The sequence below is a fragment of the Vanessa tameamea genome, chromosome 17 (assembly GCF_037043105.1).
Source record: "Vanessa tameamea isolate UH-Manoa-2023 chromosome 17, ilVanTame1 primary haplotype, whole genome shotgun sequence".
NCBI classification, from domain to species: Eukaryota; Metazoa; Arthropoda; class Insecta; order Lepidoptera; family Nymphalidae; genus Vanessa; species Vanessa tameamea.
The window spans coordinates 9,404,706-9,423,841 of NC_087325.1; the positions used below are offsets into that span (position 1 = coordinate 9,404,706).

At 32.1% G+C, this 19,136-nt stretch overlaps 1 protein-coding gene across 1 annotated transcript; it reads left to right on the forward strand.

Moving 5' to 3' along the window:
- Positions 1 to 227: 227 nt before the first annotated feature.
- Positions 228 to 7,084, forward strand: LOC113400510 (uncharacterized). The gene is made up of 7 exons (XM_026640093.2): positions 228 to 457; positions 777 to 923; positions 1,211 to 1,349; positions 1,679 to 1,839; positions 4,318 to 4,392; positions 4,821 to 4,977; positions 5,837 to 7,084. Exons 1-7 carry the CDS (start codon positions 379 to 381, stop codon positions 6,999 to 7,001), a joined length of 1,923 nt encoding a protein of 640 aa, XP_026495878.2. The 5' UTR covers positions 228 to 378; the 3' UTR covers positions 7,002 to 7,084.
- The last annotated feature ends 12,052 nt before the right edge of the window (positions 7,085 to 19,136 follow it).

Here is a 19,136-nt window from a genome sequence, read left to right on the forward strand (position 1 = left end):
TTTGTAGCATATTATAGGCACATATTATTTTGCCAATGTATAAAGTAAGCTTACAATAAATTGCCAGAATCGCGTTACCGTATCACACCGTATTCCTTTGAAGTTTCTAGATACGGCAGCGCTATTTATTTAATACGTTTTGAGGGACCCTTTTCTACACGTAAATAATACTCCTTACCTCGCACTTATACAGTACCTTTTTTGACAGTGACACAGTAACAAATGACAATATGACAACGATTTGTTGATCAATATTGTCGTGAAATGTTTTATAGAGCTTAAATTAAAATGTCCAATTATAAAACTCAAAGCATTTGTTATCTCCGAATACAATATAAATGCTTCTTTTTCATATGAGTACTGTGCTCTATATATGAAATGATGAAGTTTTCATTTCAACACAGAGCCTTTTATTGTTACCTTGGTATGAGTGTGTGGATATTTTTCCTGATCACTGGTAAGTAGTATAAAAAAAAGACAATTTTTTAAATTCGAACGAAATAAATTTATAAATTTTCTCATTTATTTGTTGTTAACCACTCTCTTCTTGTTGCTCTTCGAAAATTAAACTTTAATAATACTTGTTTAGGAATACTAAACAAAAAAACAAATCGCTCTTTTTAAAAAAATTATTTGTTAACTGAAATTTATAACATTCGCTTTTGTGATATTGTTTATTGAATTTATTTAAATAACTGTGTTTATACTGTTACAAAAGATTATAGTACAACTAGAATTTTTATGATTTTATATTAATAGGATTAAATTCTTTGCAGTTGTGTATAAATATATGTCAGTTGGGGAAGAAACAGTTGCCCTGAAGGTTACACAAAATGAGTATGTATCAAAAACTGACTCAAAATATAGGAAACTATTTCTCCGTGCATGTAATCCACCAGACAGCATTGTTAGAGGATCCGAAGGTACATTGTATATTCTGTTATCAGCCAAAAATGGAATATGTTAAATATGTTATCATTGTTATTATACCTTGAAATCCAATCTGTTATTAATTAACTTATATGGTCTATAAATAATAAGGAATATTGTTGGTGTAAGTAGAAGTTAATATTCCTGACAGTGTAACTGTTTACCAAAAACATAAGACACATTGTGTGGTTGGTAATGTTGGTAGTGTTGATAGTCTGCAATATATATATATTTTTTATGAAATTTAAATGTCTAATTTTATAATTATAACATTATTTAGCTGCTGTGGACACTGACACATGGTTATTGCAAGGGGTGTTGGTTGTGACCAGACATGGAGACCGTGGCCCCCTTACACATCTCAGGGGAGGTGATAAATTACCATGCGATATGGTGCCTGTGTCTCCAATGCTCAAAAGGTATAGGCTTTTTTTAAGAATAAATTCTATATTCAAATCAGTAAAGATTTGAATATAGAATTTATTCTTTACTATTAATAAAATTTATCATTATTGTTACTTAAAATGTGTGTCCATTTTGTCATTCTGTTGTTACTTATTGGATTATGAGAGCGAAAGGAAAATAAGTGCATTGTTGTATGTGCACATACTTCTCTCATTCTTCTTTGCAGTTGTCAATTTTCCATTGAGAATGACTGCTATGATTTAAATTATTCAGGAGGACATAGTATAAGAGTTATGACACCTAAACTTGGTACCAATGAATGCCTGGTTTTTGTATTTTTCAGTTACGAAGAGTTTGTGTTGAATGCAAGTGCGTCTGGTCGAGCGTGGTGGGTCGCGGGTCCGGGGCCCTTCCACAACTTCCCCTCCCTGCCTCGAGCCACCGCCACGCACTGCGCGCTCGGTCAGCTCACGCCGACTGGTGTTTTGCAGATGATAACCGTTGGTAAGAATCCATTGTATAGTAGAAATTAAATAATATTTTAACAAATAAATAATAGATTTCAATTGCTCTGACAAACAAAGAAATAATTTTCCGAATCAGTTCATAAATTACGGAGTTCTGTGGTAACATCATAGAAAAATGTGTAGCCGAATTGATAACCTGCTTTTTTGAAATCTGATTAAAAAAAAGACGGTTAGGAAATGATTTTGCGTCAGAAACGTTTCAATCAAATCTTACTTACACAGATGTCGGTTGAGCCTCATAGTTAAAGGAGTCTGTCCAGTACACTATATCATATTATGACCGCAAAACAATAACATATTAATAGCATATCATATCTGTGCAGAACGGTATTAAATATTCTGGCCGACAATTGCATTGTTAATTCTCCGCGCATGGAGCGCGACGGTTTTGAGGGGGTTACTGAATGGTCTAATTGTATTTAAAAATATATTTTGATAAAATTATTTGTAAGAGTTTATGTCATTATAAAAAAATTCTATTCCAATGAGAATAGGAAAGAACCAAAACAAACCGTACTTTTCAATATCACAAGTGTTTTGTTGATAAGTCCGCTTTATGATTATCTAATTGGTCGTGCGTTTGTTGCTTTTATATTTATTGTAGTTAGAAATTCAGAATTAAAAAACGAATGTTTAAGTACGTTAATACGTACCCAATTAATTATACTTGTATATAACAATTTTCGCAAGTACATATATAATTTTTTTTTTTTTTATTATTATTATGTTAGAGGTGGTAAACGAGCAGGAGGCTCACCTGATGGAAAGTGACTACCACCGCCCATGGACATCAGCAACACCGGGGGGCTTGCAGGTGCGTTGCTGGCGTTTCATGAAGGAGTACGCTCTTTTCTTGAAGGTTCCCAAGTCGTATCGGTTCGGAAAAACCGCCGGCGAAAGCTGGTTCCACAGAGTGGTTGTGCGAGGCAGAAAATGTCTTTAAAATCGCGCTGTTGTGGATTTTCGGACATCTAGGTGGTGCGGGTGATATTTGGTATTTTGACGAGATGTCCGAAGGTGAAATTCAGCAGCCGGGATTAATCCGAACAATTCCTCGGAACATTCCCCGTGATAAATTCTGTAGATGTTGAGCGATCCAACATCTCTACGCAAAGCTAAAGGATCAAGCAGATCGGAAAGGGCTTGATCGTCGATAATTCGAGCCGCTCTACGTTGGATACGTTCAAATGTCACCCGCCCAGAGGTGAGAGCAGTACTCCATGTGAGGCCGAATTTGCGCCTTGTATAGTCTTAGACGATGGGACGCCAAGTTTTCCGATACTACTAGCTGTGGCGGCTAACGGAATGTTCTCGAATCATGGAGATACGACAAATGGTGTTTTTTTAGCAGTTAACGCGCAAACTTACGTCTTTTTGGGGTTGAAATGGACTAGGTTTAGCCGACCCCAGTTCGAGACATTTCTTTAACGAAGACTCGATTTCAGACACAAATTTGTTCCGGTTTTCTTCGACGTTTTCCCGAGAAATATTAGCACGGCAAATATAATGTATAATATAGAAAGTAGTAAGGTACAGACAAAAAAATTAAAAGTATTAATTCACTTTCAAGAAATAAAAAAAATCTCAAAATATAGATCAGTTTTATGCAAAGCAACACTTAATTTATAGTTTTGAAAATAATACAAGAGTAAGATATTATTCGAAATTATCATAAGATTTTTTCTTACGACGTGGCTTTGTTTAAGCGAACTGTAATTGTAACCGATTTAGTATTTACGACCTTTTGCTTTTGCCTACTGGCTTTTGATTTGCTTTTAACACTGACTACGCTGATTGAACATTACTTTTTCGTCATAGTTCAGTTTCGTATAGTCATAGTCGTTTTAGATATAAGATAAAGTAAGAGTTTCTTTGAATGATATATAAAATTGTATTTACTCAAACCCTTAGTATTATACAATACGTCAAATGTCTTGAAAATGCCACTTTATTATTGAAACATACAATGTTTCTTTTTATTAATGAAGAAATAAAAATCTATTCATATAAATAAAATTGTGTGTTTCTATAACTTATCACTGACAATAACTACCTCTTTATAAGTTAATAATTCTTTTTGCGAATTACCACGATCCAAATCAAAACTAACGATCCAATTTTTATTTAAGACTATAAATGCTGCTACCTAAAAATTAGAATATGTACTGTACCTGCAATTTATATAAAATGTATTAAAAAATATCATAAAATTACGTAAAACCAATAAAATATTTCGTTCCTTAGCATTCACTACCCATTCACTCAATAATTTTACCTCACTAGTGTAACTAAAATGTCATGTCAATTCAAGGTCAAATTTGTTTATTTACATTCTTTCCTATTCCCATTGGAATAGAGTTATACATACATGTATTTTTATTACTAAATATCTACTAATAACAAAAAAAATCTTTTATGTAAAAATTTTGTTTATATAAATTTATCTTATTTCTAGGTAATATACTCAGAGAGGCGTATGGTGATAAATTAGGCTCGGAATACATGGATTTGACAGGAAAACGTGAAACAGGTGAGTTAGTATTCGTTTATAAAAATAGATTAAAGCCATTATCATGAATAAGTTTAAGGTCGGTTATGGTTTGTCTGTTTTGTCCGTTACACATTTACGAATACATGAATCTCAAATAGATACACTACAATTTGTATAACAATACATTTTTAAGATTTTTTTTTTAAAAACCAGAGAGCGCTACTCTTTTTTTCAAATTGAAATAATTGTTACCTAATTGATGCCTCTCATTCCTTTGGGCTGTAGTTGTAAGTTTTATCGCTATAAAAGTATACTCAGAGTATTAGGAAAGCAATGGAACCGAACATTTACTCACGGAGGCGGAGAGTACGCCGATACTTAAAAATGTATCGGTGCGCCCACGCGAGTGCCTAGATACGGCACTCGCCTATAGACATGGTCTAAACCGGCACGTACGCGCGGCACAGGCGGGCTGGTGCTGAGCACGCGCTACCGGCGCACGTTCCAGTCGGCGCAGGCGCTGGCGTGGGGCGCCACGCGGGCGGCGGGCGCGGCGCGCGAGGCGCACAGCGTCGCCTTCTGCTTCCGCCACTGCGCCTGCGCCGCGCTGCACAAGCTGGACAAGTACGACCGGTCATTTGACCTACACGTAGCGACACGTAGCGACTCGTAGCGAGCTGTCGGGCGGGGGTTATTCATTATTGGAACGAAGTTCATTTACGCAGAAATCGTCTCGTAAGGAAAAAGCGTTATGACTCCAGGCTACCTTTCCCTTTTCTTTCTGTATTTCTTCATTGTGCGGTTTTATTTAATATATAATAAACTTAGCTTTTGTTATTGTTTATATTCACACAGAATTTCTAATAACAATTTGTCAATTCTGTTAATAATTCTCAAGAGTTGTTAATTTATTTTATTGATAAATAATATATAGCGAAATCAACTTCGTTCCAACATGCCCTACGTAATCCTCTCATTTTTTAACCGCTCTCATAACTCTCGATATGTAAAGTAAAAATATTTTCTATGTTGGGTACACCATACAACGACTCATACCACTTACGAACGACAGCTACAGCACAGGCGCTTGCTATGACTTGATACATACGACGTCGTACATTTTGTTTTTTTTATACATTATACGAACTCCTGGAGTCTTTTGTCCCATTAAATCGAGCAATCAAAACTGAAAGTAATTCTGCAATTCCCTTTAAGAAAATTTTACCGATACAAAGGGGTTCTAATAAATATTTTGGGCATATATTTCATGAAACTAAAGTAAACATAAAGTATGACGAAAAAATAATACGATGTTAGGTCTTATGCTGAGAATGCACGAAAGTGTAGACATGGCAGAAGACCAAGAAGGTAGAGAAAGATGAAAAGACAGAAGGAGAGTTACTTTGTATGGCTAGTTTAACTACCATAAGTTACTTGTGACCTCAATTGAAAAATTATATATATATATTTTTTTTATTTACAGAAAAATAAGTTTGCAAGCGAAAAGTCGCCTGGAATCTCATCCAGCGGTCAAGGAATTGATCAATAAACTGTCCAAAGTTTTATTCGAATCTCAAGAGTACATAGACGCCGACGTGGTCAGAGACGCGCTCTTAGCGTACATGTGTCACGACGCGCCGTTACCGTGCACGGAGAAACTCAGTAGATTGAAACCGAAGCGGTCACTTGCGAAGGGAAAGAGGAAATTGCGCTCTGAGAGCCTCCCAAACAGACACCTGTTAGATGTCGATATAGATACACTGAATATGGAATTGGATTACATAAACAATCAACTCGATTTCAACAACGAGATCGGGAGAAAAGCAAGAGATATTATCGGGAGGTACGATAAACAAAAGCCCCCCCTGGATTTCGACGCCCAAATGGAGAGAGAGAAGCTACTTTACTATCAACAGAGATACATGGACAATGCAGACTCTTACGATGACGTAGTTATCGTTAAGAAGAATTTAGACGCAGATTTCAATTTTCCAAACGACGCTCGAGAAACTGACTTCGATGAAGATTACAAGGAACCAACGCCTGAAAGCAAGGAGGAGTTTTGCATTAAGAAGGAACACGTCATGTCCGTTTTCGCTTATCTCGAATGGAATTACAAACAAGAAGTTAAGAACATCCATAACAGACGACGAGGCCTCTTGATAGCGTACGGCTTGATACACAATATCGTGCAGAACATGATAAGAATTATATCAGAGAACAAACCCAAGTTCGTACTGTACTCGGGTCACGATAAAACGTTGCAAGCTTTAATATTAGCGCTAGGCCTCAATAGTTACCAGCACTACAACATACAGTACGCATCGAGAATGATATTCGAAGTATACAGGAAGAAGGATCTACGTGACGAGTTCAAGTTCACTAAAAGAAAAGCCGTCGCCCAAGATTTTTACTTTCGCGTCGTCTACAACGGCGATGACGTCACAAATAAACTGAGTCTCTGTAGGAGCCGTCAGAATATTGTGATGAAAGTAAACGATCCCATCGATGACGTCAAAACGTATAATACATATCTGTGTCCAATTGAAAATATCGTTCGTTTTATACACGATGACTTTTTTTCAGGTTTTAATGTTAGTAATTTTAAAGACGCATGCGCCACGTACGGTAGTTCGAAGCATGTTTGAAGACACCGTAGATTTTGTAACGTTTTTATTTATCTACAATTAATCATATCATCTAAAATTTTATATTTAAGATAATAGTGAAATGTAATTCATTTATGGAATTTAGATATTGTTTATCTGAAAACTATAGATCTAAATAAATTATTTTAATCTGTAAATCATATCAAAGATCTGTTGGGGTATTCTGTAACAAATAAATCGAAACTCACCGCAGAACACGGGCTTGAAATGTCAGAATGTGATATATACACACGTATCACTGCAAGTCGGTTGTCAATATTTCACGAGTGAGATAAGAAGTGATTTCTTACAGAATGGGACTACCGATTCGGGGATAAAAGAACCAAAGAGTATTACTTAATATGAATATTTGAGGGCGATGCATTACTACCCCTAGACGTTCCTTATCCACGTCGTCAAGGCGCCATGTTATGTCCCTTGTACACACATTACTTACAGTGTGTTATACTTTCTCACTAAAACCGGAACGCAACGATTCTAAGATTGCTGTTTGGTTGTAGAATAAGTAATGTGTGGGTGATATCTACCCAGATGATCCTGCACCGGGTCCCACAACTTCCAACTTAACTTAGGGCTGTTACTGGGGATTTCTAGAGAAATCCAATTTTTTTTAAGCCTTGACTCTCGATTTATTTACCTCACAATGACCAACGAGGGAATTAAATATTACATCACATTTACACTTAAAATATTAATATGATTTACAATATTTTAGTTTCGTAAAAAATAATTGATAAGATTCGCCATCATTAACTTATTTCTAAAGTACATATCAAAATTAAAAAAAAATGGTAAAACCCCACCTTTTGGCTCGTACTTACGTATTCTTTATTGAGATTGTATAGACTGATTATGTATTGAAAATTTATGTCAATATTTAATTTTATAGCTAGAGTTAAAACTACAGACATATCTATTAACTTTTATCTTAAGTAAATTTTTTGTGTGAAAATATGTTGCCATATAAAAATATCAACAGCTATTGAGAATAGGATTTACAAGCAACAACTTTAAATTTTTAATAATTAAATTAATTTATTATGCACTTAAGTGCTATGCGGATTTTCGATAACTACTAGATCTCAAATCTTGATGTATTTTTATTTATTTAAATGTATAATATTTTAATATGAAGAACGTATCTCGTCTACTCCAAGGGCAGGAGTGAGGATAGATAAACCTTAGATATATACCCTATTCCAACTACAACTGGAAAAAACCCAAATAAACAACATTTGACAGCAAATTGACGCGATACCATTGGTCGAGAGCTTTATTAATCTATGATATTCACTATGGATTTGCGAAAAAATGGCGTTTTGAACGTCGACGAAACTGTTATAGGAATTTTGGAAGGAAAATTAAAGTGAAAATAAGTATTTAAGTGCAATAGTGTTGTATTATAAATAAAGACATATTAATCATAAACTCTTAGTAGTGCACAACATACTCAGTTATCAGCAAATCGCACGAAATACTTAAATCTATGGTTTGTTTATCTTTTTTCATACTTCCTTTGGAATAGGGTATACATATTTAATGCGATTACCTTATAGTTCCCCTATATTATGCACAACAAGTAGTTCTTAATTCATCTTTATAAGTATAACTGTCGGCTGACGTCTTCTACGTATTTATATCAGGGGTGTTATGGATATGTAATTTCGGAGCTGTATACAGATATATAAATAATATTTTACCGGTTTCAGATTCGTATCTGAAATGTATCCGTAGCCGGTTTAGGATGCGAAGTTATTTTTGATTATCGGATTCTTTCGGATAGTTTCGATTACCGATATAAGTTTATTTAGAAATTGTAAAAGAAAAAATTACAAAATATCATTTCAATTTTTTTTTGTTGTCTATTATTTAGTATTAGTATAATTACAGACAAAAAAAAACAAATAACTTTAAAATACAATAAGCTACGCTCTTTAAGTATAGCACTGTGTAAAAAAATAAATATAATAAATATTTTTTTTATCGGTTTCGATTACGGTTACGGAGCTCGATAACATCCCTGATTTATACTAAAACCTTAACCTTTAAATAAAGCCTAACCTTAATGTTTAAATAAAGCAACTTAAAAATAATTTATTACTTATTGCCGATAGCAAATTTGACGACATTCGAAAATAGTGAACACCATTGACTATTGAAGATCATGTAACATAAATCCAAGGTCGAAGTTGTTTAACTTTACTTCTGCCATTGGATTGCGCCATACAATGGTATTTAATGAAAAATATTGACAATGCAACATGACAAAGCTTAAAATACCTCTTTTGATCTCAAATACCAGTTATTGTTTAACGAATGTAATTTATTTTATGAATATATAATAAAACGTGTTATGTAAGTCACTGAGTTTATAATAACATATACTTCTGTTACTTATAAATTCAGTAAATTTTGTAAGTAAATATACTCCTACTTGTGATTTTGATATTATTATTGCGAAAGTTTGTTTGTTTCACTTTACATACTCAACTGATCATCATGATTTTTTTTACATTGTCAGGAGATCGTAGAAATGGTTGTAGGGTAACTTTCCCCCAACCTGGCTCTTGCAGATTAAAATTATTTAACAATAGAATTGAAGTCCCACCGATGGGCTTTGGATCCTTCTTGATTCTCCTCAAGAGAAGGCTTTTTGGGAGTTAATTCCACAACGCCGCTCAAATATGATTTGGTACATGTAGCAGATTTTCATCCGACACGTGCAATTTTCGTACAATTTGAGGCCGAGATGTGTTTATAATAACAAGAATATAGCACATTAATGCCGAATGGAGTATAATCTGTTAAGATTTACATGTAGGGGTATATCGGCTTAAAATGCATATTTAAAATTGATAAATTTGTATTCATATTTCTATTGGCATTTATTAATTTGTTGGATTAATTTGCCATTCATAGGTGAATAAAATTATCTTAAAAGACTGCACAAAAGTATTTATCACAAATGTTATAAAATGTGTTAGACTTAGATAAGTAATAAATAGAATTGTATTCAGTTTAATTACGTATTAGTTTATTGGAGTGAAAGTTTTTTGAGCGCGAAGAGATTAGAATTTAAATCTCGAATTTAAGTGTAACGTTGTTATATGGAACTTTTCTGACGTAAAGAGGTTTAAAGTAAAGAGGTTTGGCTCATGTGTTTTGAGTTGCACGCGCTGATATTTGTATCAGTTTGAATATGATTGTATCCATATTTTAATAACTAACGCACATTGTACATTAATTCGACATATAATTTTTTTTATAATTAACGGGTTCATAATAATTTATTGTATTAAAACCTCATTTTAAATGTAACTCTTAATAAATCGTTGAATATAATGGTTGTTTTCTTTTTTAAATAAATAGTTTACATTTTTCTTTTTTCAATTCGTGTCGCATTTTTCTTATGCACGGAAATAAACAATAATATTCTATAATTTGTTTTTACACTTATCATTAGTCATAGCAATTAAAGTTTCCGCTGATACTTAATATGTTATTTGAAATTGTATTATTATGACACTCAAGATATTTGTTGAGATTTCTAATTACTCTGCAGTCTATTCCAATCGAAGAAGGGATGGAGATAAACAAACCTTAGATTTACGTATTAGATGCGATTAACAGTTCATGATTAATATATAATTATGCATATTTTAACACTATTACACTTTACTACTTATATTGTCTTCAATTTTTCAGGTTTTTCAAAGTTCAAAGCGCCATTTTTTGCAAATCCAAGCTCTTGTCTTGACCAATGATATCGCTCCAAATGTTGTTTATTTGGTTTTTGTCCTTCTGTGATTGGAATATAGTATGCATTACTGTATTTAGCATTGTAAGGGGATTGAATAGACATCTACGGGTAAGTTGTCAAATATATATATGTAGGTACTTATTATAATTCTTAGGAATATAACAATTAACAAAAAAGTAGTAAAATTGTCTTTGTATAAATCTCTTCGTATTTGTTTAGATGATAATAAGGCCAATATGTATCTTCGTCTAATTCATGAAAAATACTTTCGTTATTGAATAAATGGCAATATTCTAAGGCAATGAAAGCAAATTTTCTTAAAATACCACTCACTGACTAATTACGAAATCTCAGAAGCGATAATACCTACATACTTCAAATTTGTTAGTTAGGTTCCTTAAAGGGCGTAGACATCCGCTAAGAACGGATTTTACGAAACTCCCCTTAGTAAAATTGGGGTTGGGAGTTTGTTTTACAAATTTCGCTCGGGTAATGATGCAGGTTCAGCTAGTTAAACAAAAAAATTAATACAACATCCACTAGCTCTGTTGATCTCACATTAAACACAACGAAATGAAACAATTTTTCGTTCTCATATAAAATATAATTCTGTAATATGCGGGCAAGCCGGTGGTGTTTTTAAAGATTGTTATTGTGTCTTAGTAGTAACCTTGGCAGTGACCAAGTTTGTGATCATTCGCCCCGCATTGCTGATACGTCATGCATTTACCGTGAATTGATAACATTGAAAGTATGTGGTTACCGTGATATTTTGTTACATGTTAGATATGATTCACTGGTATAATAATATGTTTCAAATGTTTGAATTTCATTTGGTAAATATATAGACTATTCCAGTCGAAGAAGGAACGATGATAAACAAACCTTAGATTTACGTCATCCACACGATTTTCAATAGCTCAGCTATTTTGTGCACTAACAGTTCTTGATTGATATATCTTTATTTATAATACTTCACTAATGATATTTACTTTGGATAACAGAATTGTCGACGTTTAAAACGCCATTTTTTCGCAAATTCGTAATGAATAACATAGATCATTTAAGTTCTCGACAATGATATCGCGTCAATACGACGAATGTTTATTTACCTTACGTTCTCTAGTGGTTGGAATAGATGTACTGTAGGTAGGTATTTATTTTTATTAGAAATAAGCGGCAATTGCGGTTGGCAGGAGAATCCGTTTTTTATGTTTATGTAAATTAATGATGGCTTTAGAAAAATGTGGCCAATTTGTGATGATATTGATTCGCATTTAAGCGTTTCTGGATATTTTACACCTATGGAGGGACATTGGGTTGACATTTCGTATATAGGATTCGTACGTAGTCTGGAAGACTTAATGGATTGAAAATGTGTAGATACGTTTTTAAGCGTTTCTGGATATTCTACCCTAAGGGCTGAAGTGCACACCAATGTGGTATACAAAGAGGTCTTACGTTAACGTAATATTTTAAGTTAATTTGTAAATATATTCATATTCTATGCGAGCAAAGCCGCGGGTAACAGCTAGTAACTTCATAAAAGTTTTTATAAAAAATAAATAAAAACGGACATTAACTATTTTATACTAAATATAATTAATTACCAGTTGGTATCATGTGCGTGTCTTAATAGCTATTACGGTTCTCGTAACTAATATACGTACATACATTGATTAATAGCCTTGTTTACGCAAGAGGTGTGACTGACTTGCGCCGGCGCATCTGAATACCTACATATTAATAGATAGAAAATGTAAACAGGTAGATCACGCCACTCGTCCTATCTCACTTTAAATATGTTTTTACCTTGTCATTCTTGTCTTACAATACTGTTTTGAAATGATAATCAACATCTCTATTAGTTGTATGTCTAATAAATCGACTTAATAATTTATTGTTCGTAGGAATATGTTGTTTATTATCATTATTTAGTTATAAGACATATTTAAATATATATGTATTCTAACTGAAACTATATGTCATTATTAGAGGTATTCAAATTCAAGCAAATACCTCACTCATACATTGATTCCGGCTTGGATACTGTAAAATATACTTGTGTAGCGTATTTAGGTTTATGCGTACATTGAAACGTCAATATTTGTCTATGGAATGATTTGACGTATGACGTACTTCCTTTTTCTCTTCCCTTCTCGTGTGAGCCGCGGTAACGTGTGTTATGTGAGTGCGCCGCGCTTTTGAAATTAGCTTGTGTAACGGACTTATCCTTCTCCTGTAATATCACCCATCCCTTTGGCTGTGTTCTTCGAGTGTATGAAGACCAAGGGAGCGTTCTCAAGAAGAACGTGTCTTCATAAGTCAGAGCCCAGTTTTGAGGTAACAACTCCCCATTTTACCTTAACTACAGTCCACTTTTCTCTCGCGCGTACAACTTGACATAGACAATAAGATTTAGACATAGACAATTTTGATACTTTTTTATTAATTGACGTATACCGAAAATACGAATATCAAAAGAGTGATATAATCTAATAAAACTATAATAATAAATTATGTAAATGTATAAAATAAAAATGTATCCATTACAGTTCCTTTATATATTTTATAATAACGATACGCTTTATATAGATACGTTTACCGATACTAATACTTAACTACTTTTCCAACCAACCCTTAAAACGCAAGCAAAGCCGCGGTTGACATCTAGTTATAATAAATGGCGTCATATGGTTGTCTTCGTACATTCATTATTGCTAGCAAATTTATTGAAATATCCATTAAAGGGCATGAATTACAATTAGCATTTAATAAGCGTATACGTTACATAGATAAAATACTCCTCGTTGTTTGCAGAGTCGGTTTCTTAATAATAATGTTCGCTTAGAAAACGTGTTTTCAAATTGGAGGTGTGTCGGCTGCGTATGCGTTGAGTCAGAACCAACGCAGTCAGTAAAAGTAAACACATTCAAGGTTAGAGTATAATTAATGGTTTAATTATTATTACAGAAACGTAACCGTTTGAATAAAACATTGTGTTTAGAGTGAGATTCATTAACAAGTTTTTGGAACGAAGTTCTTTATTATAACGCGGCTTAGAGTGAATTGGCAGTAATCTTCACGTAAGGAAAGAGCCTTATGCTCTCTCCAGGCGATCCATTCCTTTTTTTCTCTGTCTCTTTCTATTTTATGCGGTTTTATGTAACACAGTCTAAACTTATCTTTTGTTATTGTTTTAATTGACACGTTTTTTTTTAATAACGATTTTAATTCTTGTCATTTCATTGTTGTTGTTGTTAATTTATTAAATTTTTTATGTTGAATTAACTTAAAACATCATATGTAGAAAAATTGTATCAATTATATACTTGCGAAAATTGTTATATACAAGTATAATTAAATGGGTACGCATTGACGTACTTAAACAACGCTTTTTTAATTCTGAATTTGTAACTACAATAAATATAAAAGCAACAAACGCACGACCAATTAGATAAGTACGTACGTCAAACATAATAAAAAAAAAAAACTAATAACACACATGCATCAACGACTTTATTGTCTTTTTACTCTCAAGTTTTAACAAACGCGATTCGATACGATACGTGGAACTTGTTTTAAATTCAACAAATCTAAATACGGAGAACAATTGACATAATGTATTATGAATATAAAATGGACGAATGGTTGGTATTCCTGCGATGTAAACAAATTGTTGTAGACTTCCCGGAATTTATTAGGGACACTGCGTATATAATACAATACAAATATGCTTTAATGTCTACCAATGTACCCACGTAAGGGGTCTTATCGCTGTCATTTAGCGAGACAACCTTTGAATAAAGGATAGAGTTATACATATTATGTATAATTATAGAATTTTATATTATATACAATACTAAAAGGACAAAATATAAAAACGGTATAAAAAACTAGTTAAATTATCCAATAAATTCTAAATTAAATTTAACACAGATTAAATATATTATAATATGTAATTTTATTAAAAACAAAGTTTAAACTTGAAAACAACAGCCAATTCATACCCGAAAAAATAGCGCATTACGAGTCGCCGGGCGATGAAAAAAGACGTATGAAGATTCGATCCTGACTATTCCTGACCCTTTGGGCCATTGTCGTCCACACTTTTGGTACAATCTTTAAGGTTAATTGGAGAAGTAAATAGGAATATTAGTCATTTCTTAAAAAAAGGACATTGGTATTCTTAAAAGATTTAGATTAGTTAGAATCAATCTTATAACTACCTAATTCTTAATATTATACCTAATGCAATAGTTAACTACTTTTATCATTAATATACGTTTAATCAACGGTGAATTTTCATTACAACAGACAAAGTAAATCCTTTAATAATACCATTCATTTTTATTAAATATATTTTGCGTATTTCTTTTCTATGAGATAGAAGATTTTTGACTTTTTTTTAATCTTCTAGGTATGTGTTCAATACTGTCTCTAGATTTCATTTTTAATGTCATAAGAGATCAGAGTAAATAAAGGAGAGCCTCGATACTTGAAGCGATTTTAAATTTATTTCGTCGAATAAATATTTTAAGAGACTATCACAGAAAATACTACATTGACAATCAAGTGAAGTACGTATTACTCGCCAGTAGTAAGCAACTCTTTTAAAGTAAAAGAGATATAAAATACTATTTACAAGAGATCAAGATTTGTCTATTAAAAATAATTGACAATTCAACAAGCTCAGTTCTTAATTCCAAACATCGTCATTGAATTTTATGTTCCCTGATGATTGTGGACTATATAGGACAAGTACTAGTCCTTACAAGTAACTTAATAGGTTTTGATTACTAAACTGTTACATTATTGTTTTTATTCTTCTTCTTTTTTTTTTAAATATTTCTTATAACACTGATTTTATTCGGTAAAATTGTTCTTAGGTTCTAAAAACATTATTAAAGTCGCTCTAAATATTTTATACCAGTTGTAAGGTAAAAAAAGTAGTCTATGTCCTTGAGGTAGAAGTTTGCTTCATACCAAATTTCATCAATTTCGGTTCAGTGGTTTAGCCGTGCAAGCGTAACAGACAGACAGAGTTACTTTAGCATTTATGATATTAGTATAGATAGGTAATATCTGTTCTATAATTTACAAAATAAATTATACTTATTATACAAAGTATACTAAGTATACTGTATGAGTTAAAAACATTTTCGTATAAATATTTAAGATAAAATATGAAACAATTAAAATATTTAATTAAATTCAAACATGCTTAATTGTATAGTATATTTTAATTTTTAGGAATGTATTATTTTTAAATGTAGCGTCACATCGCTATAATGGCTCGTTTTCGTAAAGTCAAGGGCGACTCAGTCTACTGAATTACGAATGTTATGAATTAATGTGTTAAGATATGTACACACGGTATGAAATGATCGTGCTGTTTTTGATCAATATTAGCTTCGAATATACGACGTATGCTATTGTTTGCTTTGAAATATTCGCGTATCTTAATAAGTTTACATAATACATATGTATGTATAAAAGAGATTGCGGATTAAAAACCGGCAAGGCTTCAAGGAATGATTGCGGTTTTTATTTCATCTCAGGCTTGGTAGAGTAGGAAAACATTTTCAGGAAATCTGCATGAGGCTGCCAGATATATTTATCCGCCATCAAACTCCTCCTCGAAAAGAGAGAATGCCTTAGCCCAACCGTGGACATTTACAGATCAATTTGGAAAACCTTACTGATTCCTCGAGGTGTTTTTTACTGAATAAAGATGTTTAATAGTTTTAGAGTTATCCACTACATCCATTCTTGATCTTGAAATTCGTCCATTTTCCTTTTCGTTTTCGGTGTTGTTCATTTTTTTTTACATTAGGTATTTTTGGAACGAAGTTATTTTACTCGGCTTACACTAGAGTGAACTGGCAGATATTGTCACGTTAGGATGAAGCGTTACGCCCTCTCTCTTTATTTATGCGGTTTAATACATATACCTTTATTTAAATTTATTTTTTGTCATTGGTTTTATTCGCACGAGATTTTTAACAACAATTTTAATTCTTGTCATATCAATAAGTAACGTTGTTGATTTTTTTTTCTGTTATTTAATACATAGCGAAAACAACTTCGCATCATAGGCATCTTTTTTTATTTTTATTTGAATACAAACAGTGTGTCCTCATGTTTAATGTAATTATATGTATACAGCTTACATTGCCGCGCCGCGCCGGTGACTGGTCTCTAAGAAATTGATAATAATAAAATTTTAATAGCATCGTACGTTTGAAAAAATTATGAATCTTTAGTAAAAATATCAGGATCTGTCTTTTCTTAAAAAAAATTATATATATTTTGCAATTAATTCTTAAATACTCCCAACGGTATGTGATTCGTCACATCTTATGCAAGAAACAGGTTCGATCCATACCACGAGGATAATGTATATGTACTGGCTTGGATTGCATTAAAATAATTACGGCCGGTCAATACCTAATGTTGATCTGTTCTACATGACAAAAAGCGTGTCTGCGTTTTTAAATTCACGTTCAATCGTTTCTTTACACTTCGTTCGTGTAGTATTTAATTGCTAAACGAAAATATCAAGTAAAGCCGAATACACTACTAATTTAAGACGTATACCTAACCAATACATTTATAAAATATCCGTATCATAGTCATTTTCGATGAATTTGTCTAAACGTTTAGCTTGTAGACAAATTTAGACCTTATCTAATAATTCCAAATGGTCCAAAATGTATTTTCTGAGAACATAACAGAGCTCTTATGAGTTGAAATATCCTTAATACATTTCAGCCAGGTTATCGTAGCACTTGCCAACGTTATCTTTATAATACAGAGAAATATTGAATTCATTAGAGATATTATAATCTGTTACGACAATTTTGGAGACTGCTAATTTATTGGATGAATAATTTAATACATATATAAAATAATTCAGCATAATTATCAGCAATAATTAGCGTCGCATTATACAGTTTTAAATAGTTTTGTTTTACACGAGCTGAAATGAATATGCCAGTAATATACCTACTTAAATTAATAAAATAATTTACGAATTGTATTTTTTTCAGGAATCAATACCCCATTTGATTAATTTAATGACTATATTTAAAATATCAAGAACGTATAATAATTATAAGAATTTATGAGGAATAAATTAATTATTAGTAAAAAAACTAATGCATATATTTTAAATATAATATTTTTAATTCACCTATTTTTTATTGATCACGGAAATGACACAATGCATAACATTTAGAATATTAAATATAATAATATAAATAGATTACAGATTACACAATATATCACGAATTATAAAAGTAAAGTGCTTTAACTTTAAATATTAATTATTGATGTGTTAACAAAAAAGACGCGTCTTAATTTTGTATAAGAAATTTTGTATTTGCTTTTGTTACTTTAACTTTCGAGCATGTTATAATGTGTAAACACTATTGCTATTCTTAATTCATTTCTGTCTAACATTTCTTGCTATAAACAAAAAACAAAGGAAGTAGGTTAGACCTTGACTTAAATGACATCATAATTTGTATAACGCTGTTGTCCGTAGTTACGTGTAGGTACATTAGTTTGGATTCCATTTTTAATACTTTCCAACAGTGTCCGGCTTTACTGTGTCATTATCTCTAGTAGCCTGTGGTTAAAATATGTCATAATCATACGAATTTGTATGTTTCGACAATTTTTTCTACTCTAATTAAAAGAAAAACATAGGAGTAAAAGGTACATAGATACATATATAGATTTCATTTCCAACGTTATTAAGCCAAGTTATGTCTTCATTTTCTGAAACGTTGGTCAAGGTCGGATTAGCGAATTTTACTTTAATTTGAACGCTAATTACTCGGCTTTTATTTTATCGATTGCTACCGGCCAATAGCTAGTCATATTAATTGCAAATTATTTAATCTAATTTTGATCGGCAGTTTAAGAAACTAGAGCGTATTATAAGTTTATGTATGACTATAAGTCCTAATTCTACTCAATAGTATAAACGGTACATTTAAAGTTATATGTTATGTTAAGGATTATACATTCAAACAGACAAGTTTCAAAAGTATTTTTATGTAGAGGAAAAGAACGTGGCGAAGCCGACATACTGGCACCGAAATTTGTCCCAATTTTTTTAATGAGTTTTTGCTATGATTCTTTATGGTGATGGAATTTTTAATAACCAGTATTTTCCTATACCTATGTACATAAAAATATATGATTAAAGTATTATTGTCATAAAGAGGAAATTTATAAAGGAAGGTTAGTTGAATGATTTTTACGTGTTATTTTTTGTCTATAACAAATAATCATTTAAATTGGTTACATGAAAAATTTTGTTAGATTATATATATTTCTTAAAC

What these genes read in the sequence shown, in the direction of transcription:
- LOC113400510 (XM_026640093.2), top strand. Translation starts at nt 379, where the DNA reads ATGATGAAGTTTTCATTTCAACACAGAGCCTTTTATTGTTACCTTGGT. An exon ending in GATATTTTTCCTGATCACTG is followed by an intron (nt 458 to 776) that starts GTAAGTAGTATA and finishes AATTCTTTGCAG; the next exon opens with TTGTGTATAAATATATGTCA. An exon ending in GACAGGAAAACGTGAAACAG is followed by an intron (nt 4,393 to 4,820) that starts GTGAGTTAGTAT and finishes CGCGCGGCACAG; the next exon opens with GCGGGCTGGTGCTGAGCACG.